A 27,551-nucleotide genomic window follows, 5' to 3' on the forward strand; every position below is an offset into this window, starting at 1 on the left:
TATTTCTCATAATTCTTAATTATTTCTCATAATGCTCAAATGTTTCTCATTTGTCTCAAGATCAGATCACCAATGGCAGACTTTATACACCATGAAGACAGGAGCGTGTGCTTCTGTTCTCTGCCAGGCACAGCAGCTGGCACAGAGTATATGCTTCATCAATACTATTTAATGAATGAAGATATAAATATGTACTTTTTTTCCTAGTAAGCTCTATGCCCCCCACATGGGGCTTGAACTCTTAACCTCTAGATCAAGGGGTACATGCTCTACTGGCTGAGCTAGCCAGGTGCCCCATGGGTACTCGTTTTTTTATATTTGTTTTTAGAGAAAGAATAGGCCCATGTGAGCAAGGAAAGGGCAGAGGGAGAGAGAGAACCTCGCAGACTCCCTACTGACCACAGAGCCCGACTCCAAGCTCTACCTCGGGACCCTGAGATTACAACCTGGGCAGAAACCAAGAGTCGGACACTCAACTGACTGAGCCATGTGGGTGCCTCTACTTGTTGATTTTTTTTTTTTTCTTAAAGATTTTATTTATTTATTTGACAGAGAGATCACAAGTCGGCGGAGAGTCAGGCAGAGAGAGAGAGAGAGAAGCAGGCTCCCGCTGAGCAAAGAGCCCGATGCGGGGCTCAATCCCAGGACACTGAGATCATGACCTGAGCCGAAGGCAGCGGCTTAATCCACTGAGCCACCCAGGCGCCCCTCTACTCGTTGATTTTTAAAACTACTTTAAAAACATAAAGAACACTTGCTGATACTAAATAGGATAATGAATTTATGTGTAAGATGAAGATTATAAGCCAAATTCTTGGAATTAGGAGAGGGATTACTTTCTCCACTTCTGTATTATTAATTTTTATGAAGAGTATTATACTTTTATGTGACTTATTGTCAGTGTCCTTTGCCCTCTATGAGGGTGTTCTGTTTTGCTTACTATTCTAGTCCCCCACACCTTGCCAAACATGACATAGGCACACGTGCCTATGTGGCAGTCATAGAGGACATGTAACACTTGGGTCTCCCTTCCAGAGAGGGCTTACAACTGATTGACTGAGCCATGAGAAATGCAATTAGTTCAAAGTCTCTGGCTGTAGCTTCTTTGGATCTGCTACAGTTTCTCAACCCAGCCACTCTCTTCCCAGACAGCCCCATCCATGAATTGAGCGTGCTGGGGCCAAAAGTGCCTGCACTCCTCTAAAGCTTACTCTTCACTCCACTGTATTGCCTACAACTTTGTTAGCTCTATATCATGGTCTGAGGTTCCCCTTGTCCAAATGTGCTCTATTCCTGTCAGGGGTCACATCTGCATCATGGACTGAAGGCTTTCCCTGTTCAATTCCACTTCTCCTTTTTTCTGTCCCAGGCATAATCTCCGAGTCCCAAACAAACCACTTGAAAGCCTATACGGTCTCAACATCTGCTTCTCAGAGGATTCAACTTTATATAACTTTTATAATTTAATTATTATAATTTTATATAATTTAAATTTATATAATTTATATAAATATAAATTTATACTGTTGCAAGGTTGGATTATATTTGGGAAAGGCAGGAGATTGGATTTTGAGTAAGGTATATTAGAGATGGAGAGACAAAGACACCTATGCTAGAACTTGGACAAGAGGCAATGAGGGCCTAGAGCTATCGCCCTGGGACCAGGACAGAACAGGAAGTTAGCAGCAATCTGAAGATAGACCCAAGGGACCCTCCCAACTGATCGGAGGAGGAGAATGAGGGGAGAGAGGCATCAAAGAGGCTTCAGTGCTTCAAAGCCTAGTGACGGATGATATCAATGGCATTTACAGCAAGTGAGCCAGTGATGAGGAAGACTTGTTTAGGGAGGAAAAACTAAGAAGTCAACAATTGTATGCATGGCTTTGAGTTGTCAACTCATCAGCCTTCCAGGTGGAAGCTGGTGACAGATGGTGAGAAACAGAACTAGGGGGAGCCAGGGTGGCTCAGTCAGTTAAGCTTCCAACTCTTGATCTCAGCCCAGTCTTATCTCAGGGTAGCAAGTTCAAGCCCCGTTTTGGACTCCAAAAGAAAGAAAAGAAAGGTAGCTAGAATGGAGGAGAAAGCCTTGGAAGACAGAGATGCATTTGGTTAGAAGTATATGTATGCTAATTGTCTTTTCCAAAGATAATTTTTAGGTCATCAATTATAAAGGAAATATACAAATTATGCTGATGAACCAGAAATAAACTATGCAAGTGGAAACAAGGTGTTACTAATGAAGGTTGTACAGTTGAGAATCAAATGTGGTTGTGGGAGCTGAAATAAAACAGGAGACACAGTCAACAAGAGAAGCAAACCAATAAAGTACTCCTATCACCAGAAAGCAGACATAGTAGCTACCAGAAAACAAGTCCTGGCATCACATTCTTTTTTTTTTTTTTTTTTTTTTTTTAAAGATTTTATTTATTTATTTGACACAGAGAGAGAGATCACAAGTAGGCAGAAAGGCAGGCAGAGAAGAAGGGAAGCAGGCTCCCCGCCAAGCAGACAGCACCATGTGGGGCTTGATCCCAGGACCCTGGGATCACGACCCGAGCCAAAGGCAGAGGCTTTAACCCACTGAGCCACCCAGGCACCCCATGGCATCACATTCTAAAATAAATTTCTCGCATGGAACTTTCCAAAGGGGCTAAAGAATGACATAATGGGCAATGCTTCATCACCAGTTTTATTGCAACAACAAATTCTGTTTTTATATGACTGGATCTTAAAAAGATGACCTTGAATAAAGTCAAGTGTTTGTGCACATGCGGCCTCTGATGGTTTATCTTGATTTAAAAATAAAAGCAGAGGGAGGAAGAGCTGAGGCACATACCCTTTTAACCAACTTCCACAAACCACTGAGTGGAGATGACTCAGGTAGTACTGCATTCTATTCAGAATATAGTTCTTATAGTGCAGAGTCCAGATCATCATCAGTGTTAAAATTTAAGGGATCACAGCTGAGAAAGAAAAAGAGGACCATTTTCAAAGGAGAAACATGCAAACTTTCATACCCAATGGCCTCCTTGCTTCTGGAAGCCCTGAGCAGATAAAAATATGGTGGCAGGGGCGCCTGGGTGGCTCAGTGGTTTAAAGCCTCTGCCTTCGGCTTGGGTCATGATCCCAGGGTCCTGGGATTGAGCTCCACATCGGGCTCTCTGCTCGGCAGGGAGCCTGCTTCTCCCTCTCTCTCTGCCTGCCTCTCTGCTACTTGTGATCTCTGTCAAATAAACAAATAAAATCTTTAAAAGAAAAAAAAAAAAAAAAGATGGTGGCAAATCACACTCCCAGGTTAGCTCTAGAAGGCATTTAGTGCCCAAAATCTCCCTGAAAGGGCTACCTAAGTAGAGAGCCACCTTCAAACCTATCATATACAGTTTATGTGAGCTCAGTGAAAAATAAAAAACAAGGGTATTAAAACAATGCATTATTATACATGTATAAAATCTTTCCCTATTAATGTTGGTCAAATTAACAGTTAAGTTCAAGAACCCAGAGGGCCAGCGATGCAGACTTGTTGGCTTACCACCTCCCTGAAAAATAAAACTGTCCCATCGACATAATTATCCTTAAAGAACTCAATATAAGACAATCCAACTGGGGCGCCTGGGTGGCTCAGTGGATTAAGCCTCTGCCTTCGGGTCGGGTCATGATCCCAGGGTCCTGGGATCGAGCCCCGCATCGGGCTCTCTGCTCAGCAGGAAGCCTGCTTCCCTTCCTCTCTCTCTCTGTCTTCCTCTCTCTCTGCCTGCCTCTCAGCCTACTTGTGATCTCTCTCTGTCAAATAAATAAATAAAATTTAAAAAAAAAACACACACAACCCAGCTTTTCTCAAGTTTGATATTGCAATACTTACAGAAGGATTAAAAAACAAACTAAACACAGATTTTTCAAATAAGCTTATTAGCTGGATGGTGTTCCCTGATGATCTACACACACCACAGTATAGTCCACTGGCTTCACAACAGCTGCTTGACCTCATCTAACACACTCGCGCTTTAAGACCAGCTCTTGATAGCAAAATTGCGACGAGATCAGACTGCTAAAACTGTCGCTTCCGAGTACACATGACGGTAAGGTATATATTCTAGAGAAACGTGATGCTGAAGATGCTGATTATTTACCTCTCACCTTCTTATCAAGAAAACTGGATGTTATAAAAGCAACGGAAATCCAACAATCAACTGATAGTTCTGGGGTCCTGCATACCGCTGAAGAGACAGGTATGTGCATGTGTGCGTGTGTGTATGCACCTGTGGGAGCAAGCACAGACACGTGTGTGGTGGGGTGAGGAGAAGCAGAGGTGGAAGACAAGGGGAGAACAACAGAGACAATCAAACCTGATGGTTTAACGTTATTGGAAGAATAATTAGACAAGCAGTAGGAGTCGGAAGCTATCAGATGAGCTGAGACCAGAGAGTGGCAGTTTCTCCTGGCTACCGTGTAGTAGGGAGAGGCCTGCCACTACCACAGCATCCCCAGTAACTTTGAGAGCGACACTCCACGTGGCACAGAGACTAGCCTATCAACACTCTTGACCAATGGAGCAATAAACACCACTGCCAAGACCGCGGGCCCCTCTTTTCCACATATGCTCAGTCTGAATGGGATTTGGGGAAGACCTGCCTCACAGACAGGCACACTCATTGCAAAACTGGAGAAGTCCTGTACGGCCGCAGAAAGTGAGGTGAGCGAAGGCTGGCGGAAGTGCCCTCCCCAACAAGCCATGCTGACTCTAGGCAACATCGTAACTTTAACAGTTTTCTCTACTTAACAAACCTCCGGGGTATTTCGATCTCGGTGACTATCTAAATAAAAACTAGACACAAAATACACATAGGGACTCAAAGGGAGATGACCCTATTGATATTAATGCTATCCTACTGCCTGGGTTGGGTCTCTCCAGGAAGGCTGCGGTTGCATCACTTGCAATCATCACAATGACAGCTTCGTCTCAGGGTCCTGAGAGCAGGAAGTGAAGAAATCCACATAAAACACCAAGTAAAGACACAATAAATGTTACCTATGTTATTCCTGTCATTTAACCTTGGGTGAGGGACCAGCATGCTAGCAAACCAGCAAAGAGGCGCAGTCCGGAGAAAGGGATGGGGTGCAGAACCTTGAGGGTGCCGTGCTTATTTTAATAGCAAGTGCCAACAGTGGGCTTCCTGTATTGGCCCAGCCTCCACCAAGCAACACACACGGCTTACACAGTGGAGTCAGATATCCTCTGGAGTCTACATTCACAAAACAATGACATGCATAGAAACAGTGTGATATCAGAGAGTGACTGCAGTTTCACAAGCCCAATAAAATTATATTTTACATATAATGTTGACTGTTCCACGAAAGGGAAACCCCTTCCCGCTCCCACGTCCAGAGACTTAGCCACAGTGCAATCAGGAATGCATTAAACAGCAGAACGGCAAGGGTCTGGTCATGAAGAGGCTGGACTGGACTGCCAGCCAGGCCAGTGGCGCTGCCCCGGCTACACCCAACACTGACATCCTCCTCCAGCAAGAGGATTCGCTTGCAGATCCCGATCGGGAAAGGCGTTAGTTAGCCCACCAATCTCAGGGAATCAAGTTGTAGCGGAAAAATTATAAGAGGATACTTTGTTTAACCATATCCTATTAGTGACTAAGTACAACTATATAATATCTTAAGTATATAGTTACACCTTACGGGGCTTCACTTTAGCTTCAAATGAGGCTACCTGGAGCCATAATTTGTTGTTCATTATCCTACAGTGACAAATGACCTGTCTGATTTGAAAATTCTAAGTTGTGCAGCCCAAGAAAACGCAGCAGGCACTGTGACAGTGCCTCCCACCGGACCGACTTCCTGGATTAACTGCGGCTCTGAGTCCCCCCGTCCAGCACAATGATGAACGCCCAAGGACAGGAGCAGACCATCTCCAGGGCCACATGCACTTTGTTCCCACCTGCTGGACTTCATGCTGACAGAGTCAGGCGGTGTCTTCCCAAACCTGTTTATGCCAGTCGACTTGTTATTGTAATTATGAAATTTAATTAAATATTATGAAAGCTGATGGAATAGGAGTATAAGAGATAAATCTTGTTTCTATTAAAAACTAAGCTGAAGGCCTTAGAAAGACTTAATGAAAGCAAGTCACTAAAAAGAAAGCTATTGGATTAGACGTGGGCAAGACGACTATAAAAGATGAGAGAAAAATGAAACTTCAGAGTCCATAAAACTGGATTGCATTGCTATTGTCTGTTGTACCTCTGACGGTTTTATACTGTTAATACAACATAAAATTCAAAATAGTAGCATCACTATTGAAGAAAAACCCTTGGCCTCACAAGAGCTTGGCAAGTACATTCTACATATTTTAGTGAAAACAAAATATATTGGGCATGTATAACTTTTAAAGATTCCCTACTTTTAACTGGTATTTTCAATTAACCCAGTTCCAATTATGCTCGGTAAGAGGGTTATTTTCCATGCTTCAAATTAGAAATGACTTTGGATTAGTGGCTTTTAAATTTATGAAGTGCTGTGATCTAAGCTGGATACCTCTGGAATATAGATGTCCAAATTTTTATGCCATACAAATCTCTACCAGATTTAAACACAAAAACATACTCTTTCCCTTCAGTCTAACATAGCAGAGAGAAGAGCACGGCGGTTAAGAACACGACGCCAGTGAGACAGCAGGAGTGGAATCCGGGCTCCCACACGACTAGTTCCCTGTCAGCTGAACCACTTATGTCCACTGAACCACGTGAGTCCTGTCTTCTCAACTGGGAGATGCCATCGTTAATGCTACCTAGATCTCACTGGGCATTTTGAGGATGAAAGGAGAAAAATGCAGGGCATATCAAATACTTACTAAAACTTCCTCATACATAATATGTGCTTCAAAATGTTCATTAATATTAATATACTGCTTAATAGAAACAGTGCCTGCTACTGCATAAGTAAAATTATAACTAACATGTTCTTAATGTGTCTTTTTTTAGTGAGATGGCCCCCAACAACAGACAGCTCAGAAACACCTGTGAAAAATTTCCCAGGTACAATAAAGCAGGGTTTCTCAGCTAGAAGCAACTTTACCTCCCAAGACCTATCTGGAGACATTTCAGGTTATTACAGCTGGGGGAGGGGCAACTACTGGCATTTAGGGTATAGAGGGCAGAGTTGCTGCTAATCTTATCTTACAAGGCGCATAGGATAGCCCCCTCCAGCAAAGAATTATCTGGGCCCAAATGCCAAGTTGGCAACACTGAGAAACCTTGTCAAGTTATATAGGACAGTGTATAAGGAAAAGGTAATTTCTAAAATCTGAACACCATAAAATCATTGAAAAACACTGGTTGTTTAAAAATGAAAATGGGATTTTTGTTATCATATTGTCAAGTATCTATGACCGAAGACATGGATACCTGGCAGCAAGACAAGATTCTTATGGTCAATAAACCCTCGTGAATACGGTCTACCATGTAATAACCTTAGAGAAAGTTTTATTCTACTGTGAACAATGTAATACAGCTACCATGGGCACTAGAAGCGGAACTTCATTTGGAAGAAGACGTCTAAGTCAGATTCAGAAACCCTGGAGCAGTAAGTGGAAAGTCAAACTGCTCTAGTACTTTGCATCTGGGGGGCCTCTTGGCTGGACCGCGGGGACTCCTGAGCTGGCTAATGCTCCACAGGGTGGGTCCTTCCTTGGCGAGCAGCCTGTTTTCTCAGCGTGGGTACTTGCTGGACTTAAGCTCACTCTTGAGTGAATAATGTGGCTCAAAAACACTATTAGATTGCTCCTAAGACTTCGTTTAAACTACTGACGGTTCAATAAATCACAGGGCCTTTCTTTAAAACAGGAGGTAAGACTATACATAAAGTACATCCCAAAACAGATGCATATATATCCCTCCCCCCACACAAACATAAAGTAGAAAAGATTAGAAAGGAAGTCAGCAACATACTAAGGATACTTATCTCTTCAGTCCCTTTTTTACCCCATTCTGTAAGATCTAGATTTGACTCCTGCCTGAGACTTCCTAGCTCTGCGACTTTTGTCAAAGAGCAAAAATCCTATCAAAAGGATAAGAATGTGTAAGTCCCATTTACTGATGAGAACACTGAGGCAGAAAAGAAATGGTTCCATACTAACTATAAAAGTGCTACAAAAAGGCAGCATTCTGATTGTTTTTGTAGTAAAAAAAAAAAAAAACCTATCTTTAAAATATTTTCAACTTTATGGCATCTCTCTCTCAAGAGAACAGAGCAAGTCTCTTAGACAAAGACTATAATTTCATCCACTACATTTAAAAAACCATTCCTAGTAAATATACATTTCTATGCCTGAAAGGAGGAACTCACTCAAAAGTGCAAAAAGACAAAAATGGTAGCAGATACATTTAACTACTTTATCCACGAGGCTGCAGGATCTCCACTCACCCTTCTGGTAGAAGAACTTCCTGTAATAGTACGCGCCCAGGTCCACGTGCTCCACGATGTACCTCTTCACCCTGTCCAGATGCAGCACGAGGCCGTCCTTGGGCACCTCGAGGACAGCCACCCCTGCGTTTGTGCAATGGGAACTAAGCGTAGACTCAAAGGAGGCACTTTCACACCCACTAAAGGAGCCAGAATTTGATTTTGACAGGCTGATCTTCCTCTCACCTTCTCCCCCAATTTCGTTCCGAAAATATGGACAGCTCATGACCAGCTCGTTGCTCTTATCATCTCCCTGGTCCATGCTGAGGCTCCCCTTGGAATTGAGGTCCTCGGTGCTGCCCATCGGGGAGCTAAAACTGGCCGAGTGGGACAAAGGTCCCGAGACCAGGGAGGCCACGGCAGCGGCTGATGCCCCCGTGGTGGTGTTTCTCCTCTTGATAACATTGTGCCTGTTCATAATCGCCTCATTCAAGTCAAACAATATACTCTGGACATCATAGTGGGCAAAGCACTTTGGGCACGTCCAGGGCCTGACAGAGTCTTCCGACCGGTTATCCTCCAGATCCGACGACTTTCCAAGTTCCTCACCTTTGGCATTGCGTAATTTCCGAAAAATGGATGAGTCTCCGGTTTCGGACTTGGACCGGCGCTTGAGTGGTTTTTCCCTTTCCTTAAAGAGCCTGAGGTTGTCTCTCTGGGAGATGGGCCCGTCAATAACATCCAGAGAGAAACCAGAGCCCTTGCCCCCGCCGGCGATGAGAAAGTCACTGAGCTTCGTTGGAGTTGGACCGCGATCGGACTTGTCGTCTTTGTAGCCCTTTAACAGATCAAAGAAGCTTTCCCCGGACGTTCCCTGCTTGTCAATGGAAGAGGTGCTACCATATTCCCTGTGCAGTGACGGCCCAGTCTTGTAGGTGGGCGAGACACATTCATCAAAGCTATCCACGTCAAGTTCACTTATGGTGATGTCGCTGTTGCTCCGCTGCCGGATCCTGCGCAGCGCCTTCCTGGGAGAGCTGGGGTAGGCTTCGGGCATGAGAAATCTGGAGTCCATGCTCTCCGCCGGTCTCGTCTTGTTTTTCAGCGTGTTCTGTATGCTCTTCAGCATGGCTGAGTCACTGGAATTGAGGCTCACAGAACTCCCCTGACTCACAGGACTACTTTTGGAGGACAGGCTCTCAAGGCAACTTGAGGTTTCTATTTCCTGGCTTGAACGGCTAGATTCTTTGACATTTTCCTTTCGTGGGGGCCAATCCGCAATCCTAGCCCTAACCCCCATCTTGGGGACTCCGGGGGTGGAGGTTATATGGTGAGAACCTTCACTTCGGGGAGGCCCGACCGGAGCCATGACCGAGGACCCTAAGCTGCCATTCTGGGACCTGAAGCGCCGCATGTAGAAGTCGTCGGTGTGGACTTTGGGAGCGCCATCCGTGGCCACCACCGAGGCCCTTTCGGGAGCAGCAGGCCGCTCTGTCTGCGACCGTTTCAAGCTGGTCATGATGGAGAAGCAATCAGACTCAAATCCCTGCACAAAGGACCATCATAGCTAAGTTTTAAATGTGCACTTCCCTTTTGGAGAACGGTTTCCAGAGAATACAGCAGTTGCATGAGATCTTAATCTTTTTCATTTAAAAGGTGAAACGATGCCTTGTTTCCAAACCTCTGAAAATCCAGATCTTCAAAACATTATAATCCACAATGGTTCCCTTTGCTTTGCTTTCACAGACAGCTTTCTTTCAGAAAAAACTGAACGGAACTTGTATTACTGGGACTCTGTGATTGCCACAATCCCATGCTTTCTCTAAAAGAGAGAAGGACAATTAGAATTAGCATTTGATAAATACCTCTAAAAATAAATATGCAATTGCTAAAACCAGACACATGAAAATAAAAGACTCAATAATGGACTGCAGGTCACAGTTCACAGCCCATCTTTTTAGTAAAGCATGTTTAAAAGAAAGTGAAGGCATTTAATAAAATCCAACATTTAAATAATATATGTTTTGAAAGACTATTAATACTTTAGCTTCATTGAACTGTTACATGTAATGGGGGTGGGGTGGGGTAGGGAATCTTGTTCCAAGACATCAAGGCTCCTACCCCAAGTGCAGACCAAGTACAGGCTCCAGTGATCTCCCATAAGGGAGAACATCATGAACCACTGTGCCGAGCAGAAGTTCGAAACACGAGCAACAGAGTTCAATAATCAGAACAATGTAGAGTCAGTTTTTAAACCAGACTAAAAATCATGTTATCAAGTACACTGCAACACTCACTTTTTAACATCCTTCATATTTCAAAACCCCACTTGCTTTTACAGTTTCTTTACAAACGCTTAACATAGTTGGCAAGAGCAGATACAATAGAGAGAAAATAAACAGGGTGCTCCCGGAGCCATTACCTCCATTAGCACTCCCCTGTATTTCCCTCACTTTATTACTTACCCCTTGAGGAGCAGTCCCGCATTCACCACCACCTCTTCCCCAGCTCTCTTTAGTCTACTCTTGAAGCTAGAAATATTCCGCTAATTAACAAAACGCCTGCATTTCCTTACGCATTGCTTCCTCCCCCACCCTCCGGTGGTGATGTACTAAGACAGCAGAAACAAAAATGCTGTTCTGGACAGACCTCTCCGTATTCCCCGACAGACGACGGAGAAGTGTTAGCATCCTTGCAGGTGACGGGTGAAGAACACCAACTTCCTTGTGAGCCCATCAGGCAGGAGGGAAGAGGCACACATTCTGAGTACAAAACCCCGCATGGTTGCGTACATCCTGAAAATAAAGGCAGAGGACCCCTTTCCAAGGCTCCACAAATTACACAAGAGGTGGCCTTTAAATTCTTGCCAAATACATGTTTGGAAGGATGCTGCTGAACCAGCACTGCGCTGACAGGGCTGCATTGTCTACAAATCACGGCTGACACCCCGAGGACGACCCGCGCTTGCTGCACTCGGCTCCTCGGTAACAAGCACTTACTTCCACGATAATTAAGCATCTCACTCGTCGGCCTCCTGCCTCCGAGGCAGCCGCTTTAATTTCTTTTGGAGCACGCGGCATCCTTTTAGAAGACTCGCTGCTATTTAAAGGCTGGAACATTTAGGGGAGTTTCAGAAACTGCACGCTGCCTGCAGAATGCAGGGCCGGCTCAGCTCCAGCTGGGCTCAGGGGCCGGCCAGGCAGCCGGGCAGAGAAACGCAGATTGTTTTCACTCTGGCTCCTCTTCCCCCCCCCCCCCCCCCCCCCCCCCCCCCCCCCCGGCTTCTGTGCAGGGGATAAAGGCTTTGCAGGGCTACCTAATTAAACCTGGCTTTTGAGCTCTCCAGCCACTTCTGCCCTCCCCGGATTGCTCTGGATTCCTTTACAATTCACAAGGCTGCATGCTCCTCTCCAACTGTAAGCCTTCAAGCGGAATAACATGCTAACTGTTGCTTCCAGCGGCAGAGGGACAGCACATGTGGCCGCAGCTGAGGTTCGAGAAGTGCTCCACATAAAATGGGAGGAAAACCAGGCAACTGAGCCAAAATACAAAGTAACCTCCAGCCCATCTCCAAAGGAAAAAATCTTTAGGCAACCAAAGCTAGAATTTATGAGCTATTTTGTAACTGGGGGTGGGGGGTGGGAGGTGGGGTGTTGATTTCAAAGAAACAAGCTTTCAGACAAAGAACACACTGGCATAAAGAACAATTCTAAGTAGCTTCTTATAAAAATCAGATGCTTTCAACATTTCTCACAAGCTCACAGAAATCCAAATAAATCTATTCTCAGAGCTTTCAGTCTCTAAAAGGCCAACACACTAATGCCACCAGGATAAAGACATTCTTGTCACGTTTCATTTCCCTCAGAAAATAGTTTGTTGCAGAACAGTCTTTTTTAGGATATGTGAAGTTGTATCCATTGTAGGAGGAAACTGAAAGCCAGCCCTAAAAGACAATAAATAGAACTGACTTGGAAATGCCCAGGCTTGGCTGTCTCTATACAGACCTCCTCTTCAGAACCATCTCAAAGCCTGCCTGGATTTTTTAATGAGCTTTTAAAAATCTTATATTTCATAAAAATTTCTTTGCAATTTGAAAGAAATGCCAAGACTCCTGCTACATCTTGCAAAACAATGCAATGTTTTCTTTTAATTTCAAAATATGGATGGGCACATGGGGAGAGAGCATGCCCACAGTTTAATGACCTGTAAAAACCAAGGAGTTGAAGACAGACAAGTAACAGGTATTTTTTGTCTCTGTCATGGGACCTTCTTTACTATTCTCATTCCCTCCCTGCCCCATCTCCCTCACTTTCTCACTATCCTTGTGTACAGCATAGCTCAAATCCCTTTCAGTGCAATATGAACTTTGGACAGAGACTAATAAATGTAGAAATATATGTATGTTTTGCATTTGTTAAACTAGTCAAAAATAAAGATGTCAACCATCTGTGTAATATTATGACAGATCAGTTACACCTAAAACCCATTCCTTAAGGTCGACAGAAAAGCAAACATATGCTGACAATTATTAGCAATTCCCTTTACTATCAGCAAACCTGCCTAAACATCAATAAATACAGTAAAAAGCAATAGATTTAAATAGAAGAACAATACTCACTGACAGCACATCACTTCCACCTGTTGAAGGAGTAAGCTATATAGAAATTTCCTTGGTACACATTTAATTTTCCACCTCTAGGTACCACTACTTGTGTCTACGTTATACCCATTTAGCAAGAATACCAACCCACTGTTTAGTTCAGTGACTTGCTGCGGATTCTATCAGAAAATAATACAGTCTTTTCATCACAGCGTAACCCACCATTCTTTCCTGATAATATCAACCTTCCAGAAGTGCTTCCTCCTCACTTCTGCATCATCCCCAGCATTTCTGAATTTCCTTCTGAGTGTTGACCACACATTTGGCGCTAGGGCCATTAAAGAAAACAACCCCTTCTTTCAAGGGAAGCTACAGGTATTAAAAACAGTCCCCATCATTCTGGCTCTTTGAGACATTTACACTCTTGACCCCTCCCCTCCTTTCTACAACGTTCTTTTCTAGATTTCCATGCTGATCATGTTCTTCATTTTCCCCTGCCTTTCTCTTTTTGCACACTCTTCAGTATCACCAGTGGGCTCCACTGAAAACTGGTGATTCATACTTTAAAGGGGCTATAAAAGGTACTGGTACTGGGATGCATGGGGGCACTGAGGGCATTAGGATGAGACAGCAGGCATGGCTACACCCAAGTAAACATATCCTCTGGAAAGCAGGATGCTCACTTGGTTGGATCACACAGTTGCCTGTGCCACTGACCACAGACAGAATAATGGAGTTGCATGGGGCGGTGGCTGCACGGTAGCCAGTACCTTTTCGTAATGTCAGAAGTACCCAAACCTTCACATATAATCTCTGTGCGGTAGCCTCCACGTCTCCGCTCACAACCCTCTTTCCCTAAACTCCAGATAAAATACATGCAAGTATTCATTTGATACCTTCCTTATTTACCCATTTTGTACGGTGAATTAACTACCAAAAAAATGGAAAAATAATTTTTTTCCCAAGAAATGAATGAGGGATAAGGAAGTGAGAACAATAAAGAATTGAAGGAACCCAATAAAAGGAACATGAGAAACTTTCTTTATGCCAAGGGCATAAAAAATGGTTTAAAGGCTACACAAGAAGATGTGGGAAGGGAAAAAATAAAAACAAAACCAAAAACTGAAAAACCAACAACTACACTTCCTCTGCCCTAAAATAATTTACAACACAATACAGTATATTCACCAAAAAGATGCAGTCCTTCTCATCAAATATGTCCATATTCCAAAATGGGATGTTGTTAAATTCATCCACTGGTATTTATTTAATATTAGTTATGAAATTTGACTATTTATGAAAGTATCAATGTAAATACTTTACAAAGTTGTATATACAGATTTAGAATGCCCATAAATATTCTTTAGAATGGAATAAGCAGCTTTATTTTAAAACAGAAATATAAGCTTACAGTGCTTGAACATTAGGTTAGCAAAGATAACCAAATAAGGTAAACTCTTTTCTTTACATCCCTTCCTGGCTTTCTGAATTTCATTCACTTTACATAAAAACAACATCTCCATTGGAAGGACTGTCTCACTCTTTCAAGAGAGTCTGAAACACATACAAACATCTCAGTGCAATGTCATGCATAATTTAAGATCTTTGAATCAAAATGTAACTTTTTAGACAGGAATTTCCCGCTTTTTTCATTTCCATTCTGTCCCTTCAACAAAAAGCAGGAAGGAATGGGAAAAACAGGGTTGATAAATCTAGTTCCTGTTCTCAAAATATTCACTATCGGAAAAAGACACCACTGATGGAGACAAAGGAGATTCAAAACACTTGCTCTAAAATTAACGGAGTATAAAAGTTATGGGATTACAACACTATGTGACAGGATCAAGTCACATTTGAATTTGGAGATAAGCAAGCAATTTAAAATGTGTCCATTAAGCCAGAGCAAGAACCAAAAGTGGGAGTAACATCTGGATCCTACCCACCTGCCCAACTAAAAAAGTTTAATGAAAAAAAGTTACATTTCAAAGGCCTGGTGAAGGACACAACAAACTTTGGCGGAAAGCCTGATGGCAAAAAAAAAAGAGATGATGAATAAAGTAGGTATGGAGCAGGTTACGTGGTGCAGTTACTAATGAGCAGTGAACGTTTCAACAGCTGTCAAAGAAAAAGAGAGATAAATGGGAATATTTATCTTTTATACTTAAGTACGACTAAACTTACGTAATTACTCTAACGCCAAAGAGCTAGGTTTGAGGCGCTCCAGGGGGAATGGTAAAGGTAGAAGTAAAGTAAAAGGGAATGAGCAGGAGGGTCACAGTGAATCCGATTTATTAAAGGGAAAATAATGGGTTTTGACGCTCGGTAAACTAATACTTTCAAGAAAAAGAAATCGGAGCTCACCCTCTTATCAGGGGCCCTGCGTATTTCCATATCTGACAGCAAGATATTACAAGACCAGACTAGATCAGGAAAACAAGTGTGTGTTTTTGATGTAATAATTTGTATATTAATATTCACTTAAAATTCATAAAAATTGTATTCAACAATACTGTACACTGTGATCTACTGCTACACAGCTGACTATCAAACAGGACTTGGTACTAAACCACTTAATACCAAATATGATCTAGAGAAAGAGGAACGTGATAAATGGATGCCAGGGAAGAACCAACAAATGTCTCATATGCAGGGGGAAATCCTTATCAGTTTTTCCCAAATTCTGCCTCAAATTCTGCAAGTTATTAATCCACATAAAAGGGTCTCATAATTAAATAAGGCAGGAACACAGTATATATCAACTCCCTTAGGACATGATAGTAACTTTTAGTAGATTAAAGACTCCATGAGAAAAACAAAACAAAACCAAACCTAGTTTATTTAAACTAAGGTTTCTTAATGGATATGACCATGGATTCACTTTTTAAAAAACAGAACATTTTTATACTGTGCATCCTGTTGAACACAACTGGGGACAAGAATGCCCAATTTTAGAATAATCTAGGATAGAAACAAAATTGTATATACACTATAAATATAGCTGTTTTTTTAAAAAGCTACATATAGATATATAAACATGCCAAAGGGAGTTCCCCAAAGGATTTTAAAATGCTTGTCTTTAGATAATTGGATTAAGAATAACTTCTGGGCTTTTTTCTTTTCTTTATATCTCCCCCCCTTTTTTTGTAGTCATTCTATTTTCTAAAATGAGCATGTGTAACTTTAATAATCAGAAGAAAAAACTTAAGAGAAAAATAATCATTTTATAATTTTTCAGAAGTGATTCTTAGAAACAGAAAGAAATAATCATTCTGTTACAAAAAAAGAAAAAAACAAAACCCTGGGAATATAGTACAATGAACACACATCTGAATACTAATTATAAGATACTGCACTGTGTTAAAACTCCAACCATTCAAATCACCAAACAACTCAAAATTCAAAAGATCTGATGTCCTTCATAGGAGATGATACTGCACTAAACTGTCAGATTTAAATTAAATCAAAGAGGGCTACGTGACGTGTAGAGTATTCAAGACTGTGAGATCAGCAGTATTGACAGATCTGATTAATTACTTAATACAGATAATGAACACAACTGCCTATACTTCCTCATTTACAGATGACATCTTTAAATTTAATACTGATATAAAAGCTCCCTCCTGCCCAGCTGGCCTACCTTTCAGCCCCTCACCAGGTGGTGGTGACGTGGAAAACCAGGTGAGGCTGGGCCGCCATCACTCACCCCCTTCCCGGGGGGGTGCATCTCCTTTCCCCACATCTGCAGGCATCTCCCCTTCCGTCCTCACAGCCTTCCTTGCCCAGAGATTCAGCCTTGGTGTAAAGACTGTCACCATGTGACTCTGCTATGAGATATCGATGGCTCAAGAAACTGAAACTGTTTGCAACCTGGAGAGAAGAGCCCAATAATATTGACCTTCTCCTCTGGGGACAGAAGGAAAAGACATCTAAACTGTATTAAGTCAGATTTAAATTAGATACGCTGTGAAATCCGCCTTTGACCTACACACGAGGAACCGCAGCAGAGAATCCACATCACGAAGACAGCTTGTCAGGCTGCAAGCACAGACTCGGGGGCACCAGATGGTGCTCTGCCCTATGCTAGTCACCCTCCCAGGAGGAGACACAGAGGGAACATTTCCATCCTCAGGTCCCTCGAATGTACTTGGAACAGACGAGAGGAGTAGGGGAATCCAGAGGGTTCAGTCAGATAGAGTATCACCAGTGGCTTTAATAAACATAACGTGGTTCTCAACTGAGTATTTATAGTCCAAAAGAATTTAAGAAAGTGCACTCGAAAAAGCACATGTAAATTCAGCTTAGAAAAAGAGCAGAAAGTAGCATCAGTGAGAATAATGAATAAACATAGTTATTTCTACTCTAATATCCTAATATCCAAATAATAACTCTAATATCCAAATAATTGTTAATCATGATTAATATCAACAGTAACCACATTTCACTTCGCAGATTTTAAAATACCACCCAAGGACCAAGACTTAAAAGAAAAATTTAAAGTGGGCGTCTAGGTGACTCACTCGGTTGAGAGGCCAACTCCTGGTTTGGGCTCAGGTCATGATCTCAGGGTCATGAGATCGAGCCCTGCATCAGGCTCTGCTTTCACCTGGAGTCCGCTTCAGACTCTCTCTCTCCCTCTGCCCCTCCCCCTGCTCATGCACCCTCTCTCTAAAATAAATAAATAAATAAAAGCTTAAAAAGAAAGAAAGAAAGAAAAATGAAAATCACCCCACCCTGTTTTAACATTTCCGTAGATTGCAGATGGTTCATTTGTCTGTTTCCTCCTGCCCTTATTTCTGACCAGAAGCTCTCCCTGCAGGGCTTCACAGTGTCAGGATTCCCATCCACTTCACTCTCCAACAGGTGTTTATGCCTTCACTCCTCATGAGCACCATGTGAGGTTATCTCCATTTTCAGGGAGGTAAGTAGATTGTGTATGACACAAAGTACTCACACCCGGCGGGCTTGCTCTCCATAATTATTGGACTGGCAGAAAACTGATGGCAGAAAACTACTTCAAAAATATATTGTAAAAGAAAAAAGGTCTCCCTTTACAGCCTCAGTTATTACTTCTGAAGTCTAACTCCGATATGAATCTCTATATCTAGCAGAAATACATTTAGTGGGAGAAAACTATTGATAATTAACTTCCTTAAAATGCGAGGTGGTCAACTCACTTGTCTGTTGGGAACCTTCCTCCTCAATCACTACCCTGTTATTGTGTGATTTAGGCCTAGAATTCAGGAAAAATTGTGGCATAAAGATCTAGGAGATGACTGATTCAGATCCAGGATATCCCTCTCTGACCTTATGTTCAGCATTTAAAACTGTGAGTTATAAGAAAGACCTTGTCCAAACCCTTCATCTTCTACACGTGGTCTCTCGGGGTCAGAAACTGTAAATTCACCGAAGGCAAACAGGGGGCAAGCCCACGAACGAAGCCAGATTTCCTCAAGCCCAGACTCCTATCCCATCAGTTATGCCCTGATGTTCTTCCAGAACACACTCCTCTACAATCTGTCGCCATCAGTTTGAACCACAGTTTGAGCATCCTTTGTGCACAACCTTGTTTACTCCCCATAGCAACTGCTCGGCGGTGTGATCCACAAAGTTCATGCGTGAAGACCCTGCCTCCCCAACCGGGTCACGGCTCTAGGGGTCTGACTCCACACCCAAGCTGCTGGCCCTAGAACACCCTCCCTCCTAAAAATGTCTCTCCTTGATGAGATGTTTAGGTTTCTGAGGGCTTTTTTTTTTTTAAATCCCAAAAGCATCTAAGCTCAATATCCTTGAAATCATATGATTAAGAAACAAAAATCACTTGATCTCAGTTAAAATGGACTAGAAATTAACAGATAAGTTAACAGAATTTATCATGTAATCTAAAATGTACTTATGGTTATCTCATAAATATCCGTGTTGAGGAGGACAGGTCAAGGAAAAAAAAAGCCCACTTAACTAAAATTTAATATCGATTTTGGCTTCATTTTTCTCTCTTTAGGAACCTTCACAACAAAAGTAAATGAAAAATAACAGCGATTTGACCTTCTTCCTTTCTATCCAGTTACCATAAAAGGGCTTGAAAAACAGCCACATAAATGAGCAAATCTTTTAAAAGAGAGACCAGAAGTGCATCTGTTAGAACTGGACAAGGCACCGTCACAGTGAAATCACCAAAAGGCAAACTAATGCACAATAGAATCAGCTCTTTAAAATCCTAGCAAAGTAAATAAACACATTCACAGGAAAAGGAGGGCTGGTTAGTACAGCACAGGTGAGGAGGACAATAGAAACGAGAAATTACAAACAACCACCATCAAATGCATGACGGTCAGGATAATCATCTTTTATGCTTATGTGATTTTTCTCCCATACAAGTCTTCCCATTGCTGCCCCCTTTTGCAATGCTGTTTTTTAAGTGAACAAATTATATGCTTTTTGTTTCCAAAAAAAAAAAACCAACAAAATGGAAATAGTGCAGAAAAAGTGAAAAATACACCTTCTCCTTCAGGACACCCCAATACCAACTTCAAGGGTGGCCACTCATGATAGTTTGTGTACTCTCGCAGACATGGTGTGGTTGGGCACCCACAGTAAGACAGGCATCGAAAGATAAGGGCAGAAGAGAGGAAGGATCCAGGACATGGGACAGCTCACTTCCGAGGAGACTCAACTGAGTACGGAACAGAAAACCACAGCAGAGGGGCAGAAGGTGAACAACAAAAGAATCTACCTGCTTCCAAGAGAGGCAGCAGACCTCCCCTTGCCAAGCTGACCTAAAATCCATGTATATCCTGGTGCTGACAACAGGAGCCCTCTACAAATGTTTCTGACAACTTGTCAACAGCAATTAAAGAGAAGAGCGAATGAAATAACTTTTTTAAACCAATGCACACCACATTCCCCCAGGTTTTTTTTCTTTACTAATTATGCACATACACAAATATTCATGCACATTTCTATATAACCCTCAAATAAAATTATTTTTATTGATTCCTCCAAACTTAAAAATCCCTGAATTCTAAATGAGATTTACTGACAAATTTGTTATTTTTTAAAAATTGAGGTATTATAGAGGGCACGGATTGCATGAAGCACTGGGTGTGGTGAAAAAATAATGAATACTGTTATACAGAAAATAAATAAATTAAAAAATTTTTTTAAAAATAAATAAATAAAAAATTGAGGTATAACTGATATAACATTATGTTAGTTTCAGGTGTACAACTCAATGATTCAGTATTTGTATATATTACAAAATGATAACTGCATGTTATCTGTAAGTTCAGTTAACATCCATCAGCATACATGGTTACAAAGTTTTTTCTTCTGATGAGAACTTTCAAGTTCTGTTCTCCTAGCTCCTTTCAAATACGCAATACCATATTATTAACTACAGTCACCAAGCTGTACCTTAGACTACCATGACTTACTCATTTTATAACTGGAAATTGGTACCTGTTGATCACCTTGACCCATTTCATCCCATTCTCCCCAACCTCAGGCAACCACCAATCTGTCCTCTGTATCCATGAGCTTGGCTTTTGTTTTTTGGGTTTATTTTTAGATTCCACATTGCCCACTAATTTATTAACTTTATCATTTAAACTTCCATTTACAAACTAGAAAAAAAAAATACTAACTAAAATGCAAACTAACCAAGTGTTCAAAGACAAGACCTTGAGGCAGGAAGTCTTCTGTTTCCTGGCCATGCTTTTCATTTTTGTGACAAAGTGAAATGAATCCCCTTAGCTGGAATGGAAAGCTGGATCTTCAGGCGTCATCTTGTGTGCCTGCATTAGCACTCATGCTTTAAAATTTCAGCACTCTGCCTGTTCAGTACTGAGTGTTTACAAAGTGCATGCAAGCACAACACGTACACTCTCCTGCTTAAAACCTCACAATAACTTCCCACCACTTTCAAGGCAAAACAACAATCTCCCAAATGCACGACAGATCCCTCTAATAGGCAGCCTTGGCTCTCTACTCTCCGAATCTTCAGCTCAGCCAAGGGGAAAGAGATCCAGCTACAATTTCTTGAATGTACCATGAATGAGCCTTCAGGAGAAACCAAGTGGCAACCTGTGCTGGGATACGAGCTCACACAATTCTCTTCCCTCATTCTCACGGCTTGTTCCTACCTACCCCTCTTTCTCCTGTCCAACTCTTACTCCTCAGGACTGCATCTGGGGGTGCCTGGGTGGCTCAGTGGGTTGGGCCTCTGCCTTCGGCTCAGGTCGTGATCTCAGGGTCATGGGATCGAGCCCCACATTGGGCTCTCTGCTCGGCGGAGAGCCTGCTTCCCCCTCTATTTCTGACTGCCTCTCTGCCTACTTTTGATCTCTCTGTCAAATAAATAAATAAAATATTAAAAAAAAAAAAAAAGACTGCATCTGGCTGTAGTCCCTCCTAGGAAGTTGGCCACACCAGACCCCAGCCCCTGCCATGCTGCCACGTTACCTTTACACAACATCCCTTGAGAGTACTGCATGTAACATATGGTGATTCAGAATCAAGACAGGGATTCTCTAGTTTAAAGAAATTATCACTCTACTATGCATCATTACCTTCTAACACCAGCTCTGCTGGCAATAAAAATGAGGAATTCTCAGTTTGAAGTTTTCTGACAAAACAATTGATTCTGAATTTTTTTTTGACAAAATTGCAGGTAAAAGAAGTTGGAAAAAAATTTTTTTAATAGAACACAAGTGGAAGAAAAGGCCTAACTAGTATTATAAAAATCATAGGTATAATAAGCATCAAAGACATTCAAATCAAAATAATGTTACATTATTTTATACCCATTAGGAAAAAATTCTAAGAATGCCAGGACTCACGGTTAATGGTGCACAGTTAAAACAGACATCCTTATGTTGACAGAGGTCATAAAAACTGGTAAAACCCTTTCAGGGGAAACCAAAAATTAAAAAACAAACAACAACAACAACAAAAACAAACCCCAGTAAACCAGAAAATATTCACATTGTTGGGCTCTGTAATCTCTCTTTCAACATTTGGAAATGTATAGTTGTCCAAGGGCAGAGGGATTTTCCTTCACTGAGCCCCAAGACTCCTCTTCACACTCTGGCCAGCTCTTTCTGATCTTTATTTCTCCGGCAGGACCTGGAATCTGTGTCAGACTTTCCGTTCCTTGTGAGCTCTAAGCATCCACTCTTTCTATTCAAGTCTCTAACACTCACACCACATCCTTGGTTCTCAAAGGACAATCATACAAAATATTCCAATATTTCAAGGTCTTCTGATACACCACCAACTAAGCCACAAGTGGGCCATGAGGTGAGGGATTATGCCTTATTTAGCTTTGGATACTTTGTTCCTACAGAAGTTTAATGATAAATGTCATCCACATTTAAACACAAGTGGGACAACACACACTGAGAAGTGATTTTACAATCACTAGAAGGAAAACTTTGTACAAAGATACTCACTGCTATGCTATTTAGTTTTGCATTTACATTTTTAACAAAGTACTGCATAGAGTAGTTAAAGGCAAATAGTACTACAACATATAAAAAAACAGAACAAAACCGGAGTGCTTTACCCCATCTTCTCCACTGGCAGGAGCTACCCCTTTCATTCACACCACTGTTCTCTCCAGTATTTTCATATTCCTCACTAACATGTTCATACTGCTATTTCTCGACTTATCTTAGATATTATCTTTTGAAGTTTTATTGTGGAAAATGAGAAATAAGCATACATCAATAAGTATCTCCTTTCTTCCCTTGCCCTATGCTATGTGCATATATTATAGCTACACATATAGCAGGATTTGTATTATTATGGCTATATTTGCTTAATTGCTTCCATTATTTTTCCTGGAGTTAATAATTGTTTCATTTTTCCCCATTTTCCCCATGTTCCTCTAGTTTCTATACGTGTACCCTTAATTTTCCCTGAACTCAAGAAGAGGAGAAAAAAAAAAAAGTTTTTATTACTGTTTCCCAGATGGTTAAAAACAACACGTGCCCTATCAATTCCATTTCTGTCTCCTGGAATCCTCTCTCCTAGAGCTTTCCATCCTTACACTCCCATTTGACCTGGCTGATCACTAGGTCTATTGTAATGGCATTCTCAGAAGCATCCCATCATTATCATCTTGACAGTTCCTTCTCCTCTCTCCTCTGATGGGTCCCATGCTTTGAAGACCTCACATGTTCCTCATTCTTAACTCCCTCAGTTTGATAACCATTACTTTCATTCAGCAAATGCCTACGAAGAAGTACATATGTACAAGCTTTGAGACTTGGCAGGTCTGGCTTTAAAATGACAATTCAGTTGGGTATAGAACTCTGGGTTGGAAAACATTTACCATTGGAATTTTAAAGGTATTATTTCATTATCCTCTAGCATCCACTGTTGGACTGAAAAGTCCAGTGATAGTCTGATTCCTATTCTTTTATACATTACATGTTCATTTGTTTGTTTTTCAGGATGTTTTTAAGGTCTTTTAAAATACTGGAGTAGCCTTTCTGTGAGTCTTTTTATAATCCTTGTATTAGACACCCAGTAAGCCTTTTAAAAACATATCTCTTTCACTTAAGTAAAATTTTCTTTCTTACTTCATTTTTTTTTTTAATAATTTTCTTCCTTCCTTTTCTCTTTCATTTTGAAAGTTCTATTTATTAGGTATTGGATCTCCTGAATAAGGAGATAAGCTTATCTCTTCTCTCCCACCACCCATTTCTTTTTCTTTCCAGTACCAGGGAGAAATTTTTTACCTTCATTTCCCAACCATACTATTAAATGTTTCAGTTGACTCTTGGATTCAATTCTGGAAAAACTTTTGTTTTCTATGATTGTTTTAATTTCAATGATTGTTAAAAAAAAATTATATTTTTATTTCATAACTGCAATACTCTTTCTCATCCCCTCTAATGTTAAACTAATTTTTAAAGCTCCTTCTTCATATTCAGTATCTGTATTTTCCCCACATATACTTTTCTTCTGTTTGTTGTGATCTCTGTCTTTCTCATTTGGAAGGCTTTTGGTCATACGTCTGCTGTCATTAGCTATCCTTTTATATTTAACATTCAGGCATTAAAAAGATAGAAGCTCTATGTAGAAGCAGGGCTTGTTGACTACTACACAAACTTTCCTACAGGGGACTGGTTAGGTTCCCAGTTGTTTTAGTTGTGGAAACTGAACACAGGGAAAAATATAATTATAACTGTCTAGTACCTGTTTAGTCTTGGAGCTCTCTTCCTATATCCAGGGCAACTCCTTGCCTTATACAGAGAATCTACCTTCCACAATAGAAGTTACAAATGTCACAGTGTCACTCAAGCAGACATTCTTACAGATAAGATGTAGACATATAACCTGCCCCTTGGCCAATGACATATGCACATCTTTAACTCTGAACTGAAAAGTAGTATCTGGAGAGAGCAAGGGGTTAGTGAATCAATTTACATGGGAAGTGGTGGTAGCAGTAGCGCCTACAGCGCATGGTGGTGCCCTCAGTAAAATGCCCATGCTGGCAACACAAGGCTGGACATCAGTGTTCGGGGTAACACCACGGTGGCTTTCTGTGTGACTGAGTATCCTCTTAGCCCCTTGGCCTCCCTTGCTCTCACCCATTTTCCAAACCCAGTTCTACAGCCTTCCTAGTGATTCTGCAAGTCATTAAATATTATTTCCATAAACTCCTCCAGTTTAACTCAAACAGAGGGTTTTCTCTTTATACTGGGGAAATCCACACATGCCAGGTGTATATAGGTCACTTTAGTCATTCACAGGTTCTCTAGAGAAGAATGGTTACATTTCCCACCTAGTGTTCAGCATTCCAAGAACCAAGCTCAGCGAAAAATATTTCAAATAATTCCTCCTGCTTTCTGGAGGCTTTATGATTACACCAGGTTAGGGAAGGGACCCCAGTATCTATCTACAATTGGTCCCAACTCTCCAATCTTCCAAGCAACCTGGGTCCTCCAATTCTGGGGTTGTACAATTATTAATATTAATTAATTAATAAATATTAATAATTCCCTAGAACCTCTCTATAAAGGCATTCACTCTCAGCTCTGTCCACATCATTAAATTAGGTATAAACATTTATCCCTCTAATTCTAATTTGCTCCTATTTTTCTCTTATTTGTCTTTGAATATTTATGCTTTTTATAGCTCTTTAATAAGTCATAGGGTTTAAGGAGGGGAAGGAAATAACTGTGGCGTATGTTCAATGTGACATGTTTAACTGGGAACTGTGATGCTATTTATTCTAAACTAAAAACGTTCAATGATGAAATATTTGAAACATGCAAAAACATAGAGATACCTATTATCCATCATGTAGATTTAATAAATGTCAGTATTCTGCCAAATTTGCTTCAGATTACAAAGAAATAAAACATTACAAGTACAGCTAAAATATCAGTTCCACTCCAATCTTAGCTTCTCTGAAGAAACTTTTCTCCCAAAGATGCTCTGCACTTCTCCCATAAGTATTTTGTGTATTTATGAAATCTATAGAGATGGTATTATTTGGAATCCATCCTTTTACAACTTTTTTTCACACAAAGACTGTTTTTAAAGATGTATTTGGGGGTGCCTGGGTGGCTCAGTGGGTTGAGCCTCTGCTTTCAGCTCAGGTCATGATCCCAGGGTCCTGGTATTGAGCCCTGCATCAGGCTCTCTGCTCAGCAGGGAGCCTGCTCCCCTCCCCCTCCCCCTGCCTCTCTGCCTACTTGTGATCTCTGTCAAATAAATAAAATCTTAAAAAAAAAAAAGATTTATTCATGTTGATACAGGAAGATATAGAGCCTTTATAATAACTTGTATGTTTTCCATTCTTTGTATATGCTAGATTTTACTGAGTGAAATCTATCTTGTTTCCAATTTTTTGCTATAACAAACAATGAAAGAATGGCCACTGTTTTTCTAACTGCCAATGCCAAACCAATTCAAATACGATAAAATAATAATAAACACTGCTGACCCCATCAGTTCTCCCCTTCAATTAATTTAAGTATCATTCTTGTCAAGTTTCATGGCAAACTCTCAGTTTGTTTTGTTTTCAAACTGCACTGAATTTGTAAGTTAACTTAGAAAATATTAAATTATTTGTAATATTGAGTCTTCCCTTTCAATAACATATATAGCTTCTATTTATTTAGATCGTCTTTAAGATCTTTTCATCCAATGGTCATTGCTTATCATTTTTTTTAAGATTTTATTTATTTATTTCTCAGAGAGAGTGAGCAAGTACAAGCAGAGGGAAAGGCAGGTGGGGAAACAGGCTTCCCACTGAGCAAGGAGCCTGACACGGGGCTCGATCCCAAGACCCTGGGATCATGACCTGAGCCAAAGGCAGGTGCTTAACTGACTGAGCCACCCAGGAGTCCCTGCTTATCATTTGTTATATTTATTATCGGGTACATTATAGTATTTTCTTATTCAGACTGGGATCATTCATATAATTATATTTTTAATACAGTGTTGCTGTACACTGAAAAGCTGCTTACTTTTAATTTATTTTACCCAGGAATCTTATTAAACTCTTATTATTATTAAAAATTTAATGGTTCTCTTTAATTTTTTACAAATTGAAATTTTTTTCCTTTTTGTTGTCTTATAGAGTTAGCTAGTAGTTAAAATGTCTTAAATTCAAGATACAACATTGAGTAAAAAAGATATGCTATATTCTACTTTGTTGCTTTTTTTTTAATATTTTATTTATTTATTTATTTGATAGACAGAGATCAAAAGCAGGCAGAGAGGCAGGCAGGGGTGGGGTGGGGGGGAAGCAGGCTCCCTGCCGAGCAGAGAGCCCAATGTAGGGCTCAATCCCAGGACCCCGAGACCATGACCTGAACCAAATGAAGAAGCTTAACCCATTGAGCCAAAATTCTTTGCCTTCTTTGGAGTTACAGTCTAGGGAGAGAGACAGACAAAAAATATTCTACTTTGTAAACATATATTTATATATGCAAAAACACAAGGACTTTAAATACAAGGGAAATGCAAGAGATGGTGCAGTTGAATAGTTGAAATAGTTGGCTTTTTGGAAGGAAGGATTTTCTTCTTTATAAATATTTGCTATAAAGTAGTTTTTTAAAAAAACACAATTACTTTGGAATATTTAAGAAAATAACATAGACCCCATAATTTTACTAAAACTAATGAGTAATCAGCAAGAAAGTCATGAAAATATGCCGGAATATTTAAAGAAGGAATAAATCTTACCACACGTGGGTATTTGTGCAATGGTAAAGGATTTGCCAGCTAACAAACGGCCACTACTCCATTAGGCCTATTATTTTCACTAAAGTATATGGCAAGGAGTACAATTTAGATTGCATTCTTACATTACTTTTGGTATGATTTTGGCAGAGAAAAAAAATGGATTATACTTTCAAAGGCATTTTTGAAATACTAGTAGTTTGGACTTGATTATAAAATCAACGGAAGATCTAACCTTCAATGAAACCACGAGTCAGGGCTACCCACCTCCTTCCCAAAATCAAATTCAGGATCTTACTGAGAGCACATACAGGAAATGAATTCAAAAAAGTCTCCTTTGGGG

The 27,551-nt window shown here is 40.8% G+C and overlaps 2 protein-coding genes across 8 annotated transcripts in view; both read right to left on the reverse strand.

Moving 5' to 3' along the window:
• Positions 1-9,928, reverse strand: part of SIPA1L1 (signal induced proliferation associated 1 like 1) — a 136,881-nt gene extending 126,953 nt beyond the window's left edge. For all 4 annotated transcript variants that reach the window (XM_032345063.1, XM_032345067.1, XM_032345066.1 and 1 more), the window contains exon 1: positions 8,431-9,928. In XM_032345063.1, the coding sequence (XP_032200954.1) occupies positions 8,431-9,928 (1,498 nt within the window). The remainder of the gene's footprint in view (positions 1-8,430) is intronic.
• An 8-nt stretch (positions 9,929-9,936) lies between these two features.
• LOC116591803 overlaps positions 9,937-27,551 on the reverse strand; it is a 229,437-nt gene continuing 211,822 nt past the window's right edge. For all 4 annotated transcript variants that reach the window (XM_032345072.1, XM_032345070.1, XM_032345069.1 and 1 more), the window contains one exon: positions 9,937-10,231. In XM_032345072.1, the coding sequence (XP_032200963.1) occupies positions 10,167-10,231 (65 nt within the window). In that variant the 3' untranslated portion in view covers positions 9,937-10,166. The remainder of the gene's footprint in view (positions 10,232-27,551) is intronic.

Source organism: Mustela erminea, chromosome 5 (genome assembly GCF_009829155.1).
Source record: "Mustela erminea isolate mMusErm1 chromosome 5, mMusErm1.Pri, whole genome shotgun sequence".
Taxonomy (NCBI): domain Eukaryota; kingdom Metazoa; phylum Chordata; class Mammalia; order Carnivora; family Mustelidae; genus Mustela; species Mustela erminea.